A 16,862-nucleotide genomic window follows, 5' to 3' on the forward strand; every position below is an offset into this window, starting at 1 on the left:
CATTACACTTTTCTACAGCCCCTGTACTCCTTTTATTTCAATATCAACATTTTTTTTTTCCTCTTTATATTCTTTCCCAGTATTCAAGTACATGGAAATCCTTTTCTGATCTGTGCCAGGTATGCTGGTAGTGCCTGAGCTGTAAAATGGCCTGAGCAGTGTAACAGTGATCTGAGCACTGCTCAGCTTCTTCGCCACTTACCAGCTTGGATGTATGCTGGAGAAAAGAATCCTGGAAAGATTGTGAATGGTCTCGTTTGCAAATGCTACTTGTTTGTTTTTGTTGGTAGTGTGTTTTTTTTGTTTGTTTGTTTTACGGCTTCACGTCTGTCTTCAGACCGTTCTCCTAAACTTCTCTGGCAGCTATTTCTTCACTGCAAGGTAAGTCATTTGTTATCACACTCCTAACTATGCTGAAGTACCCAGCATTTTCTAACCAACAGAAGTAACCAGCATCTGTTACATCTGTTAGGCCCAGTAGCTGTTTGCCCCATGGTTTTTGTATTGTTCAGCTTTATATACATCCCTGTTCTCTGTTAGTTAATCTATGCTGTGGTCTGCTTTGTTGGTGAAATGCAAAGCCTATGTTTATTGTTTATTTTTTGGATTACAGATCATGTTTAGGAAACCAGTTACTGATTGTAAGTTAAAAATCTGAATTACTGCTGATGTCTAAGAAGGGGACGGGTACAAACTGACTAGATAGGTGCAAGATATGCTGTAGGAAAGATGGCAACCTGGGAGCTAAATTCCTTTTTGTGCTGTGCTCTGCAGTGGAGGATGTAGAGGATGTTGGAGAGAGAGCTCTTGCACAATATGGTGCTTGAGCTATTGTTGCACATATAAAGCTAAAGTATCAATAATTAACAGAGGGAGGAGTACCACTTTCAGGAAACAGAGCAAAGTAGCAACCTCTCAGTCCACTGAAAACCAGCTGCTGTGCTGAAGTGGGTTTGAGCTAGTTTAAATGAGTCTTGTGCCACACTTTCTGGAGGGAAGCTCTCATACGAATATTTGACTTTTGGGCTTAACTCTACTGCTGTTTTGAAGAGAGTTTTTAAAGCTTAGTGCAGTCAATGGAATGAGCTCGTTGTTTCCTTAGGGCAGTAGGTGGTTTAAATGAGGATATAAAGTACGTGCCCACATTTTTCTTGCTCGGAAGTACAAGAATAAGGTGTGCTCTAATCCTCCATCAGATGGTTTCTTCTTTCCCCAGTCTCACTGGCAATGTGAGTGGCTGCTAGGACCAGTGGCACTGTACCTCACTTACCCATGCCTGGGATGGAGGCTTGCTGCCTGCTCACTGTGCTTGGTACTTGCCAGAGAGCCTTTTAGCACATGTCCAGGGAATGCGGCGTTTCCCAGTCTGCATCATGCCAGGCCAATACTCTTTCTGGAAGAACAAAACACCATTTATTTTCCAACAGAAACTTCTTTATACAATGTAAAAAATGACGAGTCTGAATATTTATTTTCAGAGTGCTTTGTTAGCGTGTTTTGATCTTGTGCACTTGTTAGAGGAATTGTGTGTGTCATTATTGCTTTAGTGTATTTTGAAATGTCTGTGATGTGATCCCAGTGTCAAACCTATGAATGGACAATGAGCAGCGCTGCTTTTCCACAAGTAAGAATCTAAAGGGGAAAAACTTGCTTATCACGCTGAGTAACAGGGTAGCTTGTACTCCTTATTCATACAGACTGCTTGGGAACCTAGGATATCAGCTGGTTGAAGAAGCAGATAATTTCTCCTTTTGTCTTGTACCCTTAGTTATTTTAAAACTCTGAGGAAGGGAAATGCAGGAAGAGTAGCGCTGGCAGCTGGGACAGAGGAGTTCAGTGCAAAAAAAAAAAGAAAAAAGCAAATATTGACAATTAATATAAATTAATATAAATTGACAATTAATATAAATAGGTCCTCTGGGGGGACAGATATGGATTAAAATATTACCATCGGCACCATTGGTTTGTTACCAGGCAGGTACTTACTACCTTATTACTTCAGAGAGGCTGCAAAGTTTCCCTGGCGGCACCTGACAGGAGAGGTCAAGTGTGCTGGGACCTTTGGAGAGGGTCCACTTCAGAGACTGTTGGAGCCTGAGTTTGTGGCCTTCACAGGTGCCTGCAGACAAAGGTTGGATGGTCCAAGTCAGTATTTCAACATACTTTGTGTTCTGGGAATATGCGTGGCATTGATCTGCAGAAGTGCTCACTTGTTTTTCACAACGAGGGTCTTTAAATCCTGGATCACTGGGTGACCCACCCATTGATCTGCCCTCCTACCCTGTCTTTGCTTGCAATGTCTTTGTTCAAATGCAAAGTACCGATCTGTTATCTGTGCGTGTTTTGTGGAAAAATAATTTATAGATGAGACTTTAGAGGTAGGCGAGTCAGTGGCTGTGTATAACTTCATAGTTCATCTTTTGTGTTTGCTCTTTTTCTGTTTGTTGTAGCCTGCCTGTACAGCTCAAGTGCTTGGCTGTACCGAAACGCGGCGTTTCGGTTCGATATGAGGAAATGCACTTGCCGAATTAGCCGGGTTTCAGAACAACCAATCTTTCATAGTGGAAAAAATGATGTTTTGTTCACGCAAACAAAAATAGTGTCAATGCTACTGCAGCAAAACAACCATTACTCTGTTCTCAGAAGTGTCCTGAGCATCGTGTTTGTGTAACTGACCCTCACAGCTCAGCGAGCGCAGAAGCCCTTCTGAAAGCACAGATACTGAATAGAGACTGCTCCTTGGCAGGAGTGAGTGCCTCGTGCTGTGCTGTTTATATCAGGAGCTATTGTTCCTGAAGTGTGTGCGCCCCACCTGGAAGGGGGGTACCGATTTTTTCCTCCAGTTAGGCAAACTTCGTTAACTTCTTCCTGAATATTTTTGAGCCCCTCGCTTTGCACTTGGTGTCTTTCAACAGGCGAGAGAAGAACAGGTTCAGATACAGGAAACCTCACAACTCCTGTGAAATTCTTGCTTTTGCATACCATCATCTCACATGGTTTTATATTTTGATACTTGGGAGAAAATAACCCAACAGATTGTACTGAAGATTTTTTTAGTTTAGTCTCCCAGCAGTTGGCTGAACATCTTGGAGTCTGCAAACAGGACAGTGATAGTGTTCAGCTTGGGGATGGCAAGACTAACAGAACCCAGCTGTTGGTTATAATATCTTTTATGTTCAAAATAAAATCTAAGAACTTTTGTAGAATTTCAGAGCTCACTATATTGTTAACCTACTATTTATTGACTGACTCTTGAGGAAAAACACAAACTGTTTCAGCCTATGTTCTGTTGATGCAGAAGTTCTTGTAATGTTTCTGTTTCAATGTTATGACTTCAGTGTCTTGGAACAATAATAGAAAGGGGAGGCTCTTGATTTTTTAAAATTGATTATCATGATTTATTTTTTAATGTGGACACATGCCATAGGAGTAGTATTTGCATCTTGTTTCACTTCAGCCTGCAGAATGATACTGTATTTGAACCAAAGCTAATGGCTTTCTGGTACTCCTGTGAGACTTCAGACTCAGGCTGTAATGTTGTCCAGGTTTCCATGGGAAATACAATAGAGAGGTATGTCTTTTCAGCTTTGTAAGGGAGCTGCACCGAGAAGTTGAATTCTGAATTTTGAGTTGGATCTTTCCTGCTGTTTGTCAGTGTTAAATGTGTTGCTCCAGTTCAACAAATCAGTATATACACAAAAATGTTTACAGATGGGATTGGCTTTCAAATACATTGCATCACTTTTTCTAACTGTTCAAGAGCTAGAATTAGTTGGACTGGGATTAAGGGGTTCAGATTAAACTCGGAGCTGTGCTTCAAGTTATTTTCAGCACAATATTACTTCAGCATACTCTGACCTCCTGTAAAAGGCAACATGAATTCAACTAAACCCTCAGATGACTAATTTTAATTTCCCCAAAGTTGTCAGCGGGTGAGGAATACTGGATTTACCGCTAACTGGTAACTTGTTTATGTGCATACTGCTGCAGCTTGAAGACCGACTGATACAATCTGTTGCATATTATTGGTTTTAACAGAGGCTTGGCTGTTTCACAAATGCATGCAGATTGCTATGAAGCAGTTCTTTTGATTTTTTGTACAGGTGCCCTCAGCAATTACTTTTATGTATGGTTGTAAGAAAAAGACCTCCTTGTAGACTTCTGCAACTTACAAGCTTGCAGTTAACGTTTCTTTATAATTAGGCTACTGTCATATGGTATGTGTATAGTCTTTGTTTTAATTACCTCGGGGTTTTGCACCATTACTGGAAACTTAGAGCAATGAGGAAAAGAGCAATCTTGTGCTATGCCTCCTTTGTTGTGCTGCTGGCTAATTTTGAGAATTCTCTACTTGAAGTGCTGCATTGTGTTTGTGGCAAGGGGGACGGACTGGGTGCAGTTAGCTGTGCTTTCCAAGCACTAGCCATTAATGGCTGTCATTGCTTTGCTCTTATATGTAGGGGATGTAACTGAACTGAACGCGTTATCATGGGGGCATAAGGAAAATGGTTCTGGTTGTTAATGATGAAAAACATTTACAAGTATTTTCCTTATTCCTCAGCTTCCATTTGAAATGGAAATTTATTACATCCAGCATGTGATGCTCTATGTTGTGCCCATCTATCTGCTGCGGAAAGGAGGTAGGTTGGCAATTTACCCTTCGCATATTGAATTGGTCCCACACAATGAACAAGCTGTGCTCAATGGTTACCACAGATCCTATTCTTACTCTCTTTTTTTTTTGTCATTTTTCTCTGTGATGTTACGTAATGGTTTCTGGTGGTGTGTTGGTGTTGCATCTTGGATAACAAATAACAAAGACTTGTGCCAGGCGTTGAAACGAGGGAATAAAAAGATGGTCTTTTGCCCAAAGGGGTATCTAGAATGTGTTGGCCTAAGGTGTTGTCTTCTTGAGTAGTCTCTGCCATCTTGTAATGTTGTAAGTTGTTTGTGTGGTGTATTTTTTAAGACTGTTGCCTTCTTGATGTCACTTGAGAAGTACTGCAGCTAAAATGAGCTCAAAAAAATCTTTTTTTGTCATTAGATCCCTGGGTAAATACCAGTCACCTAGTCAGATAAATTCCTGAAATTCTGAAGTGCTAATGAAACATGCAAGTGAAACGAGCTGGGTTGCTTGATCTCTCTGCTAACAGGATTACTATCTTGCATTAATTTATACTCTAATAGTTCAGCAAGTCTGGGAATCCCACATCATTTCAGTGACCAGTGCTACTCTGGCCTTTTAGAAGCTAATGCAGGACGTCTTCCTCTGGTGTGCTGCTCTGTCCCCCTCTAGCGTTGATAGGCCTCCAGCTGCATTTTCTAGCACACCTACATTGTTTCATACAGGAAATAAGAGTGGAATTTATGGTCCAGATGTTCAGTAGCCTCTAATGACAATGCAGGGATGTGATGTCAAGCAATGGAATACAATTTAACAAATGCTCCGAATGAGCTTAGTCGGCCCCTTCCACTGCAGTCAATCTGCTGTATTTTATACCAGCAGTCACGCGCACTTCTTTGCGCTTCCTGCACTACAGGTTTGTAATTTCTGTTTGTTCTTCACTACTGAGCGAAACTAAGTAAAAACAATGCAGAGCAGAAAGTGAAGTACCATCATTCCAAAGCTCACTCAATTTCTCTCTCTCACTAGTGAAATATGCCAGCCACATTTCATTTTAATCTGTATTTGGTAGCATAGTTTGCCACAATTTAAGACTGAGTGCAGTGTAGATGTAGAAATTACACAAACTTGTAATCATAGTGGAGCAGGGAGGGGGAAGGAAGTGTGCCCAGCCATGTAGTACCCAGTAGGCAACAATGTGCGAGGCTCCTGTGATGTCACCAAACCACTTCTTCTGATATCCTTGAAGACATCAAAACATAGAAGATATCATAGAACATGTCATTTTATGATGTATACTTGTTCTGCTTTAAAGTTTGGCCTTGGATGTCACTTGTGGTCTCCCATTTATATTTCTATTTTTTTTTAATTAAAGGTTCTCTCTTTTTTCAGTGCTTGTTATTTGGGGACTGAGAGGATTGTGTCTGTAGTTTGGAGGGCTTTGTGTTGTTGTACAGTTCTCACCCTCGTGTAGTTTCCTAAATTTTTGCCCGTTATTAATTTATAGGTATTTGCTGCCATCTAATGTTGACATGGTAGCAGTGAAATTTCTAAGAGAACTTTGGCTAAATATTTCAGCTGAGATAGCCTCAGACTGTGTAACTAATAACTCCTCAATTTCCTATTGCATTTGGCTCTTGGTCGCCTGTCTGACTGTGGTGACTCTTTAGTAAAATACCCATGCAATTTTGTACTAATTACAGCTAATGCCACAAGAGATTAAATGTATGATTTTTGATGTAACAATTACTGAGCCTAAAAACATTTGTTAGCATTTCGTCATTTAACTGGCACCTTTGTTTCAAAGTGCTTTGAGTAGGTCAGACCCTTTAACCTAGCTGTGTCCTGGGCAGATTGCTTTATTACTGACATGTATTGTTATGCTGGTTTATTTCTGTATTTTAAATAGAAATTTCTGTTGGCTAATCTATAGATTATAGCTGGGAGAAGTAACTGAAGGGTAGTAAAAATGGAAAAATGAAGGGAATAGATTGCATGTGAAAAACGATCCCTCTCCAGCTTTATTGGGAACCTACTGATATTACTGATTGCCCTAAAATGACCTCTATCCCAGCATTAACATTCCTCTAAGGAAGGTTGAGCAGAACACCTGGAGCGGAGATGATGTGGGGCTCAGTCTGTACAGAATGATGTTGGCATGCTTATTGAGCATCGTACAGTCACGCACCCAGGCTCAGTTAACTGTTAAAGTGTTTCCTTCTGGACAGGGAACTGGGTGACGGTAAGTGAGGGCTGTAATCCTTTATTTTCTCTCTCTCCCTGTTGTTCATTACAGCAGTGGAAACAGGTCATGTTGCACTGGCAGCATCACCTTCCTGCCCCACCCCTGTCAGTGTGGGGGCTTCACTAATGGCAGGATCAAACTGAAGGCTGAGCTCGAACATTTCTCATCAGTGCTGCGCAGTGAGCTCACTAAGAGCTCCGTGCTCGAGGTGTATTCCCCTTTAGGGATTAACACATCTTTCTCTCTTCTTCCTTCTCCCTGCCCTCTGTACTGATTGAATACAAATTGCATTACTTCCCCTTCTAACGTTTTTCCTTTCCAAGTGCACACATGTATGCATACACACGCATGCCAGTTGAGACAGAATAAATGATATAGCTCGTATCTCTCTGACCTGCAGTAAGAGGCACTCATGCAGAACGGAGGTAGTTCAGATAGAGCAGTTCAACAGAGAAGCCAAACTGAAGGCAGGTCATGCATGAAACAGACCTGCAATTCTCAGCTTTCTTGCTGGATGAATCTTACCTTGTAACATGTGTGAACCCTGCCAAATATTGTTCTGTGCCTCTGGCAGGACACAACATTCCTGAAATAGCTGAATAGGTTGAAGCGGAGCAATAGGATGGATGTAGAATTGCGGATATACTCACTGTTTCCTCTAGTCATCAGGAGGTGAGATTCTCATTTCCGTGTGGAAGAAGGTGTGCATGCTTTTGTAGCTCCTGAGTTGGGTTATAGTGGGATCAGATGAGTGCTGGGACTGGCAAAAGGGAGGTGCGAGAAAGGAATTATCAGGGTGGAGGGAAGAAGACGGGAACCACAGCAGCATGACTTGAGACCAGGGAACCAACCCCTTCATTGAAAGCTCCTCAAACCACTTTCATCTACAGTTACAACTAAGCTTGTCTTCTAAAGCATATGAGTGTGCTCGGGTGAGTCTATTTTTTGCTACTGGGATACAGACAGCTGGCAGAAGGCTCAGGGAGATGGCAGCTGAGGAAGTGTAATGTCTCAAACTGTCAAAGCTATTTCAACAGTGCATTAACCTGACCTTCTAAAATCAAAGTATTAGAGACCTTCAGTGCTTTTTGGAGGACTTGGTTTTGCCAGCTCATAACATGATGAAAAAAACCTACTTTGTGCTCCATCAGCCTCAGAGGTCTCTCAGTTTTTGACCGTCTTGGTCCGTAAGCTAGTTTGGTCAGCTTTTGGATGGATTTGACAAGATTAGATGTGTGCCTGATTTCAGAGTTTCAGATAGTTTTGAAGTTTAATCAAAGTGGAATTGCTGTTTCCTGGGGACTGTGAGCATTGGTCACTCCATAGTAGTTTGGAATAAGGGTTGATTTGTAGGGGCTTCCTAACAGCAGAGTTGAGATCATCCTTCATGTGTTTTGAGATCCCCAGTGTTATTTAGTAGATTTTTTCAGTAACTTAGTGAAGTAGGCAAGGATGTTGGTGTTGGGTATTTTTAGGGTTTTGTCACTTTAAGGAGCAATCTGATCTATGAATCTGAAGATCTAGTGTGGTTAATTAGAGCCCTTTATGTTGGTGTCAATTATAACGTGATTTGACACTTTCACCTGCAGGGGGAGATGGTCACTAGCATCCACTCTGTTAAAATGGCCGGGCAAATTCTCAAAATTCACAGTTGAAACGTAGGTCATCCACTCTGTGGAGAGAGTAAATTAATTTGGTTGTATTTTAGGGAAGGGAAAAAAAAACACAACACCTTTTTGGAGCAAACTCTGGACAGCCATGTAGGCTGGCCCCATCTCCTTTTGAGAGCTGAGCACAGAGGGACAGACATACTGATCCTCAATAATTCAGTAGGTAAGTTGTTTGCTGGGAGCAGAGTGAGAATATTCAGCTTATAAGGCAATTCTGTATCGTCATGAGCAGTAAAGAAACCATCTCTCTGGCTCAGGTCACGAAGCCTTTTTCTTCTTTGATCTAATTGTCTTCAAAGGTGGCATCAGAACAGATTAATCTCTCTAGCACTGTGAGAAAGCCCACAGAAGTTGACGAACCTCCCCCTGCAACAAAGCACACCACCGTTACCCTTGGGAAGGCAGACAGAAGCTGCTCTGGCTACCCAGCTTCCTTAAGGGCAGGCGGTGGTTTTTACCTAACAAGAAGCTGGGCTCGGTTATGAGATGTAGAGCACAGGTAGCAAGTACAGATGGAAGGATCATTTTTTCTGTAGCTGTAAACTAGGGAGGTAGAATTAAAGCAATTAGGGAATTAAACTTTTGCTTTTTCTCTGGCTGCTAGGAATTATATACCTTAGCAATGCAGGAAGAATTGGCCGTATATTTGAATATAGTTAGATAGTTACAAACCTCGTTTATCTCCCTCTCAGTGAAATACTTCATAATAAGGGTTTCATTTCTTCCACTGAAACTCTTAACTGCTTAGAGAGCTGTTGACTCTTGTGCACTGTGTAAGGTTCCCTCTCATCCGATTATGTTCCTGCTCTCCTGCTGACAGCTTCCATGTTACTATTCCAGCTTTTCTCTGCCTCCCGGATCCCACGTGTTAGATGTAAGTGACTGGTCCGCTGCCCAGCAGTGCTGAGAGCTGGCACTTGGAGCAGCAGGGCAGCTGTGGCACTTGGCAGCTGGAGCTGTGTGCTGGGCTGCAGGCTCTTCTGCAGCTCGAGCATTTCCAGCTGGTCTTGTTCGAAGATTTAAGAGAGCTGGAGAGGAAGAGGAGGAGACAGTGTCTGTCACATGACCCACTGAGCTTCATGCACTGGGCAGTTCCTATTGTGAAACACTTGAACTGAAAAAGGATGTTCTGACTGGGCCCAAGGTCTGTTAAAGACTTCCCTCTGCATGCAAGAGACTGAGAAGTTGAGCAATTTTTTTTATTTTTTATTTTTACCAGTATATGGAAGAATGACTAACAATGTGAAGGAAAAGGAAGAGCCTTCTTTATGGCCTATCAAAAGTCACTCCTGACAGGAGCAGGTAATACAAGATCTCCTGTCCAAGGTGATTTTGACAAGAATAGCTGACGGTTGGGAAATAAAAATCTCCTGGTATAAGGTTGTATTTTGAAATCTGCCCATAAATTCAGAACAACTGTAGGGGAAATTGCAGATTTCAGGTGATAACTAGCTCATCCTCTGGAGAACAGTTTTTCTGTTCTCCCCCTGGAAAGGAAGTTTGTTCTTTAGGCTAGCTCAATAGATCAAAATACGCTATTGAAATTAACCCCTTGATTAAGGGAAATAAAATGGGATTAAGTTTGCCCTCACCTTTTTACGACTTGAAGGAATTGCAACAGTTGCTCAGAGTTTTGGATCAAGTATGTATAGCTCTAGTTAGGAGACTACTAAAAGAGAATGTTTGGGGCTGGAAAACTGAAACATCTCTATTAAATATAGTAGCAAATAAAGCAAGACATTAATTAGGAAAGAGGGATTATTTTTAAACCCTATCAAATTAAAAAAATATACTGTATTTAGGTTCTAATTCTCCAATTCAAGCAGGAATAACTGTACTGCATTCTGTTTTCCTTTCTAGTAAATTGCATTCAAATTTTTATGATCCTATTATTTGATAACTTTAAATAAATATCAGTAATTCCTAAGACACTAGACATTTATAACGCTGCAACTAACACAAGACTTTGCAGGGGAAGATGGAAACCAATATAAAATAAATTGAGTCTCTGTGTTGATCTTTAGATTATTCAAGCCACGCTTCCATTTTGTGAATGGCAAAATTAACTACATAGCTTGTTCAAGGTCACGCAACTGCTTGCTGCAGAAGCAGATGAAGAATCCCAAGGCCCTCAACCTATATGAAGTCCTTCCTATCAGTGCTACTGAAATAATGAAGTTTAATCTAAACTGAAAGATGCACTGCCATGCTATTTCAACACAGGAACAAACATACAGCCTACTTGGATGACCCTGATTTGAAACAGTCTCAACTGTCTGGGGCATGAGCGTTTCCGAGAATGAGATTAGTGCCAGACTGGCAGCTGGATTAAATTTTTGAAAGTGCTTAACGTATAAGAACTGCCTGTGATCCTTTGTGGATAGAGAGATAGTGAAACTCACTGCCACATATTGAAATTGATTTCTCGTGTAAGCAGCAGATAGCTTTTGCCAAAGACAACACAGGCCATTCAAACAGTCACTCAGCTGGATCTCAATTTTCCTGTTTGTATGTTTTTGTTAGCAGACTGTGTACTATAGAAAATAGATCACACTGCTCTGTTAAGCAGGCATCTGTTGAATAGCAGGACAGTACAGTAATAAAATCTATAGTGATTATTTGCTCAGTGACAAATGTACAGAAAATATCCCAGGTATGAATTTAAAATTAGTTCCCCCAAATACACTTGGGAATCCAAAGCTCTCTGAAATGCTTTTCTGTGGAGGTCATTGTTTCCTTTTTGTCCCTTGATGTCCAGATAAAGATACTGCTGAAAATCACACTATCGTTCTCCGGATTGCAAAGTCTAGCAAGGAGGAAATTTTCTCTTATATAGATTGAGAGTCTGTAGTGGGTGAGAGTCACCATGTCTTTCTTCTTTTAAGTCTTGGAACAAAGAGAGGATGTAGCAGTGTGAAATTCACAGCTGTAGGAACCTGAACAGCTCTCCTAAGTGACTTCTGAAACATGATTCCCTCACTAGATTGGAGCTGGCCACAAGAAACTGCGTTTCAAAGCCAAACTATGTCACTGATCCATTTTGTAATCTTGTGCAATTTTACTTAAAAGACTAATACTTGGGTCTTTTAATGACTGTATTCTCCCACCAATCCTGTTTCATAGTTGGGCTCACTTGTCTATTTCAGTGTTTACACTGCCTGCACTGTAGGCCTCCCAAATCGTTCCCAATATCGAGGTCTATTATAGTTTTTCTGAGTGTTTACTTCTTTAGGATCTGTTCTCAGGCTTTACAGAAACTTCTGTTATAACGTAAGCAGCTGCCAACTAGGCAAGTTCATGTGAAACTGAATATGATACAGCACTACTCTGCCAGTTTCTGGGAGCTGTTTTAGATGCCCCATGTCTGTCCATGTTCAAGAAGCACCTGAATGATGCCCTCAGTAAATATGCTTTAACTTTTGTTTAGTCCTGAAATGATCAGGCAGGTGGACTTGATGATCTATGTAGGCTGCTTCCAACTGAACTATTCTTCTTCTACACCTTATTTAAATTTTATCTCATGTTTTGCATCTAGGCTAAACATGCCCATAAGTCTGCATAAGCAACAAAAAAACCACTTTGCAAGTCAAAGTATGTTTTCTTTATCCTGCAGCTGGGGAGGTAGTACGAAGAAATCATAGCTTGAGCAGGTCACTCAAAATTGGTGGGAGAGCCAAAAATAGAGCTATGGTCTCCTAAACTGCAACACCAAGGCTAATTGCTTCTTCTCTTGCTGTCTACAATGAAAAACTATTTGCAAGGTAGTATCGCGTACCTGCCATCCTACTCGTGTTTTCAGGCAGGGGAGTTAAATGAACCTCGCTATTTATTTAAGTGAAGCCTCCTGTACTGGTTTCTAAATAGGATACCAGCACTTCTGACATACGTAGCAAGCGTGCTCTAAGTAGACTGGTGTGAGTTTTCTGTTTTTAACTGCAGGAGGACTCCACTTAAGGTTACTTATGTAGTCTCGTACCTTGGGATTTTGCTTATGGTTCAGACACTGCCTCTGACCTTCACGCACCCACTTGATAAGAAATCTTATAAGCTGCCTTATGCTTTCAAAGTAGCTTCCCTGCTCCTGTTTGTCTTGGTAGCACCTAGTAACAGTTTGCTTACAGTGTGCAGCTGTATTTTGGATAATTACACTGATACTACTGCTCATTGAAGTCACAGTGAGTGATATATGGGGTCATATGTGCTGCTGTCAGTCAAGCATACTATCAACTCCTCACTCTGTCGACTAGCAACAGAGAAGCTATGTTACATTGAGTGGACAACGAATACACACATAGTTTTAGAATGTAAAGTATAGGTAATTTTGGTAAGAATATTGCAACTTTGAGAAAATTCTACTTAAATTATATTACTACAAGTAGCTGCTGCAAAATCAATCTAGATTGGCATGATGTGTATACTGTGGAAGAAAACTGCGCAGAGAATTTTAAAAGCACAGCGGGGATTGAGAAAGCAATCCTCTAGGGATTATGAAACTGAGACAGCATGCACCCCTATACAGTGGTGTGGTAAAGCAGATAACAGCAGTTATTTGCCTTTATCTATGTAAAATAGTATACATAGGCACACTCGTACCAGCTTTAGTCTGGTGAGTACTGTCATAGCTAGCTATGTATGTATAGTTAAATTTGAGTTCCCAGTAGTGTTGTACAGCATATGCCGAAATCTGTTAAATCTTCCTGGTAATTACTGAATGTGCAAGCTAGCAAAGGCTAATATGAATATTGCACCCTGTGCTGTAAGCCATCCTTTGAGTACTGGTTATTCATTCCAATGTTTAATAACATCTAATGGGTCAGGGAGTGCAAAGGTAGATAAAAATGGTGTATTAATTGTCTGAAACACAACAACTTTTTGTAGCAGTTGAGTGGTGTGACAGTATGCATATCTTTCTTTTGCATCCCTAGGTTATTAAAGTCTTACAGAAAGTAGTATTTTCCCAGTCTTAAACTGAAGATTTCGTGTCAGCTAATAAGTGCCTGACAACTCTGTACGCTGTTTTTGTTATCAACATGCAATGTTGGAATATTTAATTCCAAAAATTGTCTGGTATCTAAGGATACTTTTATTAGATCTGACTTCTTTGGTCCACTTTAGATCATGTGAGATGTTGTTGTTTTATCACTAAGTTGACAAAATCTCATTTAAGGAGTTGAGAGAAGCATGAGCCCAGGAAAAATGTGGTATTTGCTACTTCATTTGAGGGGGAAAAGTATTTTACAGTGTCTGTGATACCCGGTTATGAAAGTGTTTTCGGGGTAGATCTGAAAATATATCCACAGCAGTTTTCACTTAAAAGCAGCCTGGCATTAATGGCTTGACTACTTTATATAGCTTTTCTGTTCCTATGCATTATTGGCACAAGTTATTTTTTAATAGTTGTTGAACAACTATAAAATAGGACATGGCAGTTTGTGCTGTAATACAGCACTGCACATTAACTGCTGCTGCCTGCGTTAGTTCTGGGCATGCTTAAGTCATAGCCCCATAAGAAGCAGGTGTTTAAGTACGAATAATGTGATTTTTGAAAACTTCCTTGTATACCATTACTGTATTTTAGAGTATGTTATTTCTGTGGTAGAAGGCAAAATAGGCAGGCTTTAATGAGGTAATACAATGTATGTTTTAATGCTGTACCAGGAGGAGGGAAGAAAATGATCAGGATGCTCCAGGTAAGAAAGAAGGCACTCCAATATTAATTATTATAATGGTATTCAGTAAGTTATCAGCTAAAGCCAGATGCCCTAGTATCCACAGAGGAGAAAAGAGAGGATTATTCATGAGTGTTTGATGGACACAGCAATTCAGCCGAATACGAACTGAATACTAATGTATTCCTTTCTTTTTAAGGTATCTACACTCCAGAACCACTCTCCAATTTCTGGTGGGCTCTTTTATCTACTGGGTTTATGTTTGTATATCATTTTAGCATCTTGCAGATTCTGGGTTTGGTAAGTAAACACGGGTTAATAAATGGATAGTTTGCAAGTACATTGAAAGTAGAAACACTGACTAGTTTTTCCAGGTGTCCAGATATATAGGCACGGTTAAGACTTGTGTGCAGATTTTTAATTGCATGTTCTAATGGACACTTGTATCTCATATCTCACAAGTATTGGCAAAGCCTCTCATAAATCAACTATGTACCTGCATAAATCCATCTATTAAATGCACAGCTGAATTCAGATCTGCTTTGCTTATGAAAGCTGCACTGCTTGTGTTGAACAAAGGATTGTCATCTAAGCAATTTTGATCATTATGGTAAATTACCCTTTTCAGTGTCTGAATCAATGCAACACAAAATATTGTTAATTTATAAATCTGTTGTCCCTTTCCCTAGGTTACAGAAGTGAATTTGAACAACATGTTATGCCCAGCCATCTCAGATCCTTTTTATGGGCGCTGGTATCGAATCTGGGCATCTGGACATCAGACAGTCATGACTATGACTCATGGGAAGCTTGTAATCCTGCTGTTTTACAGCGCTGTCCCCATCTTTAAATGTAGCGTGGACTTACTTAGACTCCCCGCTAAGAAAATAGACTGAAATTTCTCCCCATGGAGTAGCACATACAGGAAGCAGAGACACCTGTATTCATACTGGAAAACAAAGAGGAGGGATGAGAAGACTGTGTGTTTATATTTCTCCCCACAGTTTATTGCCTCAAAAACACCTCTGTTATCAATTGAGGGTTCTTCTTTTAACTGCTGTTTCTCACTGCCTATTGCCAATGGCAAAATTAGTGGCCTTATTCTGGGAAAGGTTCGTGTTTTATACATTTTGTGCAGATTACAGTAGAATCATCTTGCTAATCCACCCTTTAAAATTAGGCCAGGATCTGTCCACATTCCAGCAAAGAGAGTGGCAGTGCTACCTCATTTTGACTTCTTTTCCACTAAACATGAGTACAGTTATAATCACAGAATAGGAAGGAAAGCTGAATTAAAACTCTCCACTGATGTGAACAGAACACAGCTTGAAGTGCATCATCCTGGCTTAACTCTTAGCACTTAAATGTTGCAAAATGGTCATAGTGGAATGATGTACATGTGATCTCCCAGTCATAGGTGCAAAACAGTGAGGTTCTACTGTATTTTCATTAAGCTGGTTGAAAATATTGGGGAACAATAATTCTTTCAAAAATCATGATTTTTTTTTATCTGACTACTTCGTTTCTTAAGCTGCTGGGGGTAAGTATCTGTCTGCCGAGGTCCCATCAGATCTTGATCCTTTTTTGCTTCTTGATGGATTGGAAGAACATACTGAAATAATTTCAAAAGCCCACGTTACGTGTAAGCTACAATAGATATTTCATCCACTGCTCTGACCTGCCTTTAAACAAAATGTTTTCTTTGGCACTTAGTTTAGATTGGAGAGAGAGTGGGAATACAGAGTCCAATGTAAACAGTTTTCTTTTTCTTTTTTTTAACTTGCAGTATATTGAAACATTCCTCCTCTGTGTTCTACCCTGATCCTTAATAGAGTGGTTAATGAGGAAACAAAATGAAACTTTCTTTCTCTTTGACTCTAATACATTCTGTACACTTTTTAAAATATAGGTACAAAAAGGAATGTCACGTTAGCACAGGACTGAAAATGCTGTGTTCCAGTTTACTAGTATGACTAAATTTTCTTGTCAACCTGTGTTTTGGAGTAGAACAGGATGTAGGTAGACAGAATTATAAATAGTAAACTGGCTAAGGGGAGAAACTGCTGGGCAGGAAGCTGGGAGGGCTCTACTGTGTGCCTCCAGATAGCTAATTGCAAGCCTATTGTTGTGCAGCATTTCAGGGCTGCAGGAATTTTGTTGTACAGAAGTTTGTTGCCATTTATAGATTATTTGCATTGTATTGTGGTAGCTGTGACTTGTAAGATAAAAACAAAACCATCATACCTCCTCTGGATGGATCACCCGAATACATACTCTGATGTGAAGGTACAGTCATTTATACCTCAAGAAGAAAAGTAAGAATGATAAGTGGTTGACTTTCTTTTTCTTTTTTGTAAGATAAGTTTTCATTGGAGAAGGGAACAAATGGCTTCTCCAAATATTTTTCACTCCCCATGGTTTTATTTAAAAAAAAAAAAAAAGTAGATCCCAGTTAGATGTACTTTGTTCTACATTTAAATTTTCAAACTCGCTTCTGGCTTTCTTCCATGCCTATAAACTAAATATCCTGCACTATCACAACCTGAGAACATGAGAACAATCTAAACTATCTGTCAAGCATGGATAGCTTGTCCCTGTTATAGACTACACTACTCCATGCGCCCTTACTCAGTGTGCAGGTTGAGAAGACTAAG

At 40.3% G+C, this 16,862-nt stretch overlaps 1 protein-coding gene across 2 annotated transcripts in view; it reads left to right on the forward strand.

Annotated features, from left to right (window-relative positions):
* Nucleotides 1-15,135, forward strand: part of TMEM164 (transmembrane protein 164) — a gene marked incomplete at its 5' end in the record, with an annotated part of 40,155 nt that extends 25,020 nt beyond the window's left edge. For both annotated transcript variants that reach the window (XM_084294360.1, XM_084294361.1), the window contains 3 exons: nucleotides 4,562-4,640; nucleotides 14,408-14,508; nucleotides 14,898-15,135. In XM_084294360.1, the coding sequence (XP_084150486.1) occupies nucleotides 4,562-4,640; nucleotides 14,408-14,508; nucleotides 14,898-15,104 (387 nt within the window). In that variant the 3' untranslated portion in view covers nucleotides 15,105-15,135. The remainder of the gene's footprint in view (nucleotides 1-4,561; nucleotides 4,641-14,407; nucleotides 14,509-14,897) is intronic.
* Between the last annotated feature and the right edge of the window lie 1,727 nt (nucleotides 15,136-16,862).

The sequence above is a fragment of the Netta rufina genome (genome assembly GCF_964035555.1).
Source record: "Netta rufina genome assembly, chromosome: 12".
Lineage (NCBI taxonomy): Eukaryota > Metazoa > Chordata > Aves > Anseriformes > Anatidae > Netta > Netta rufina.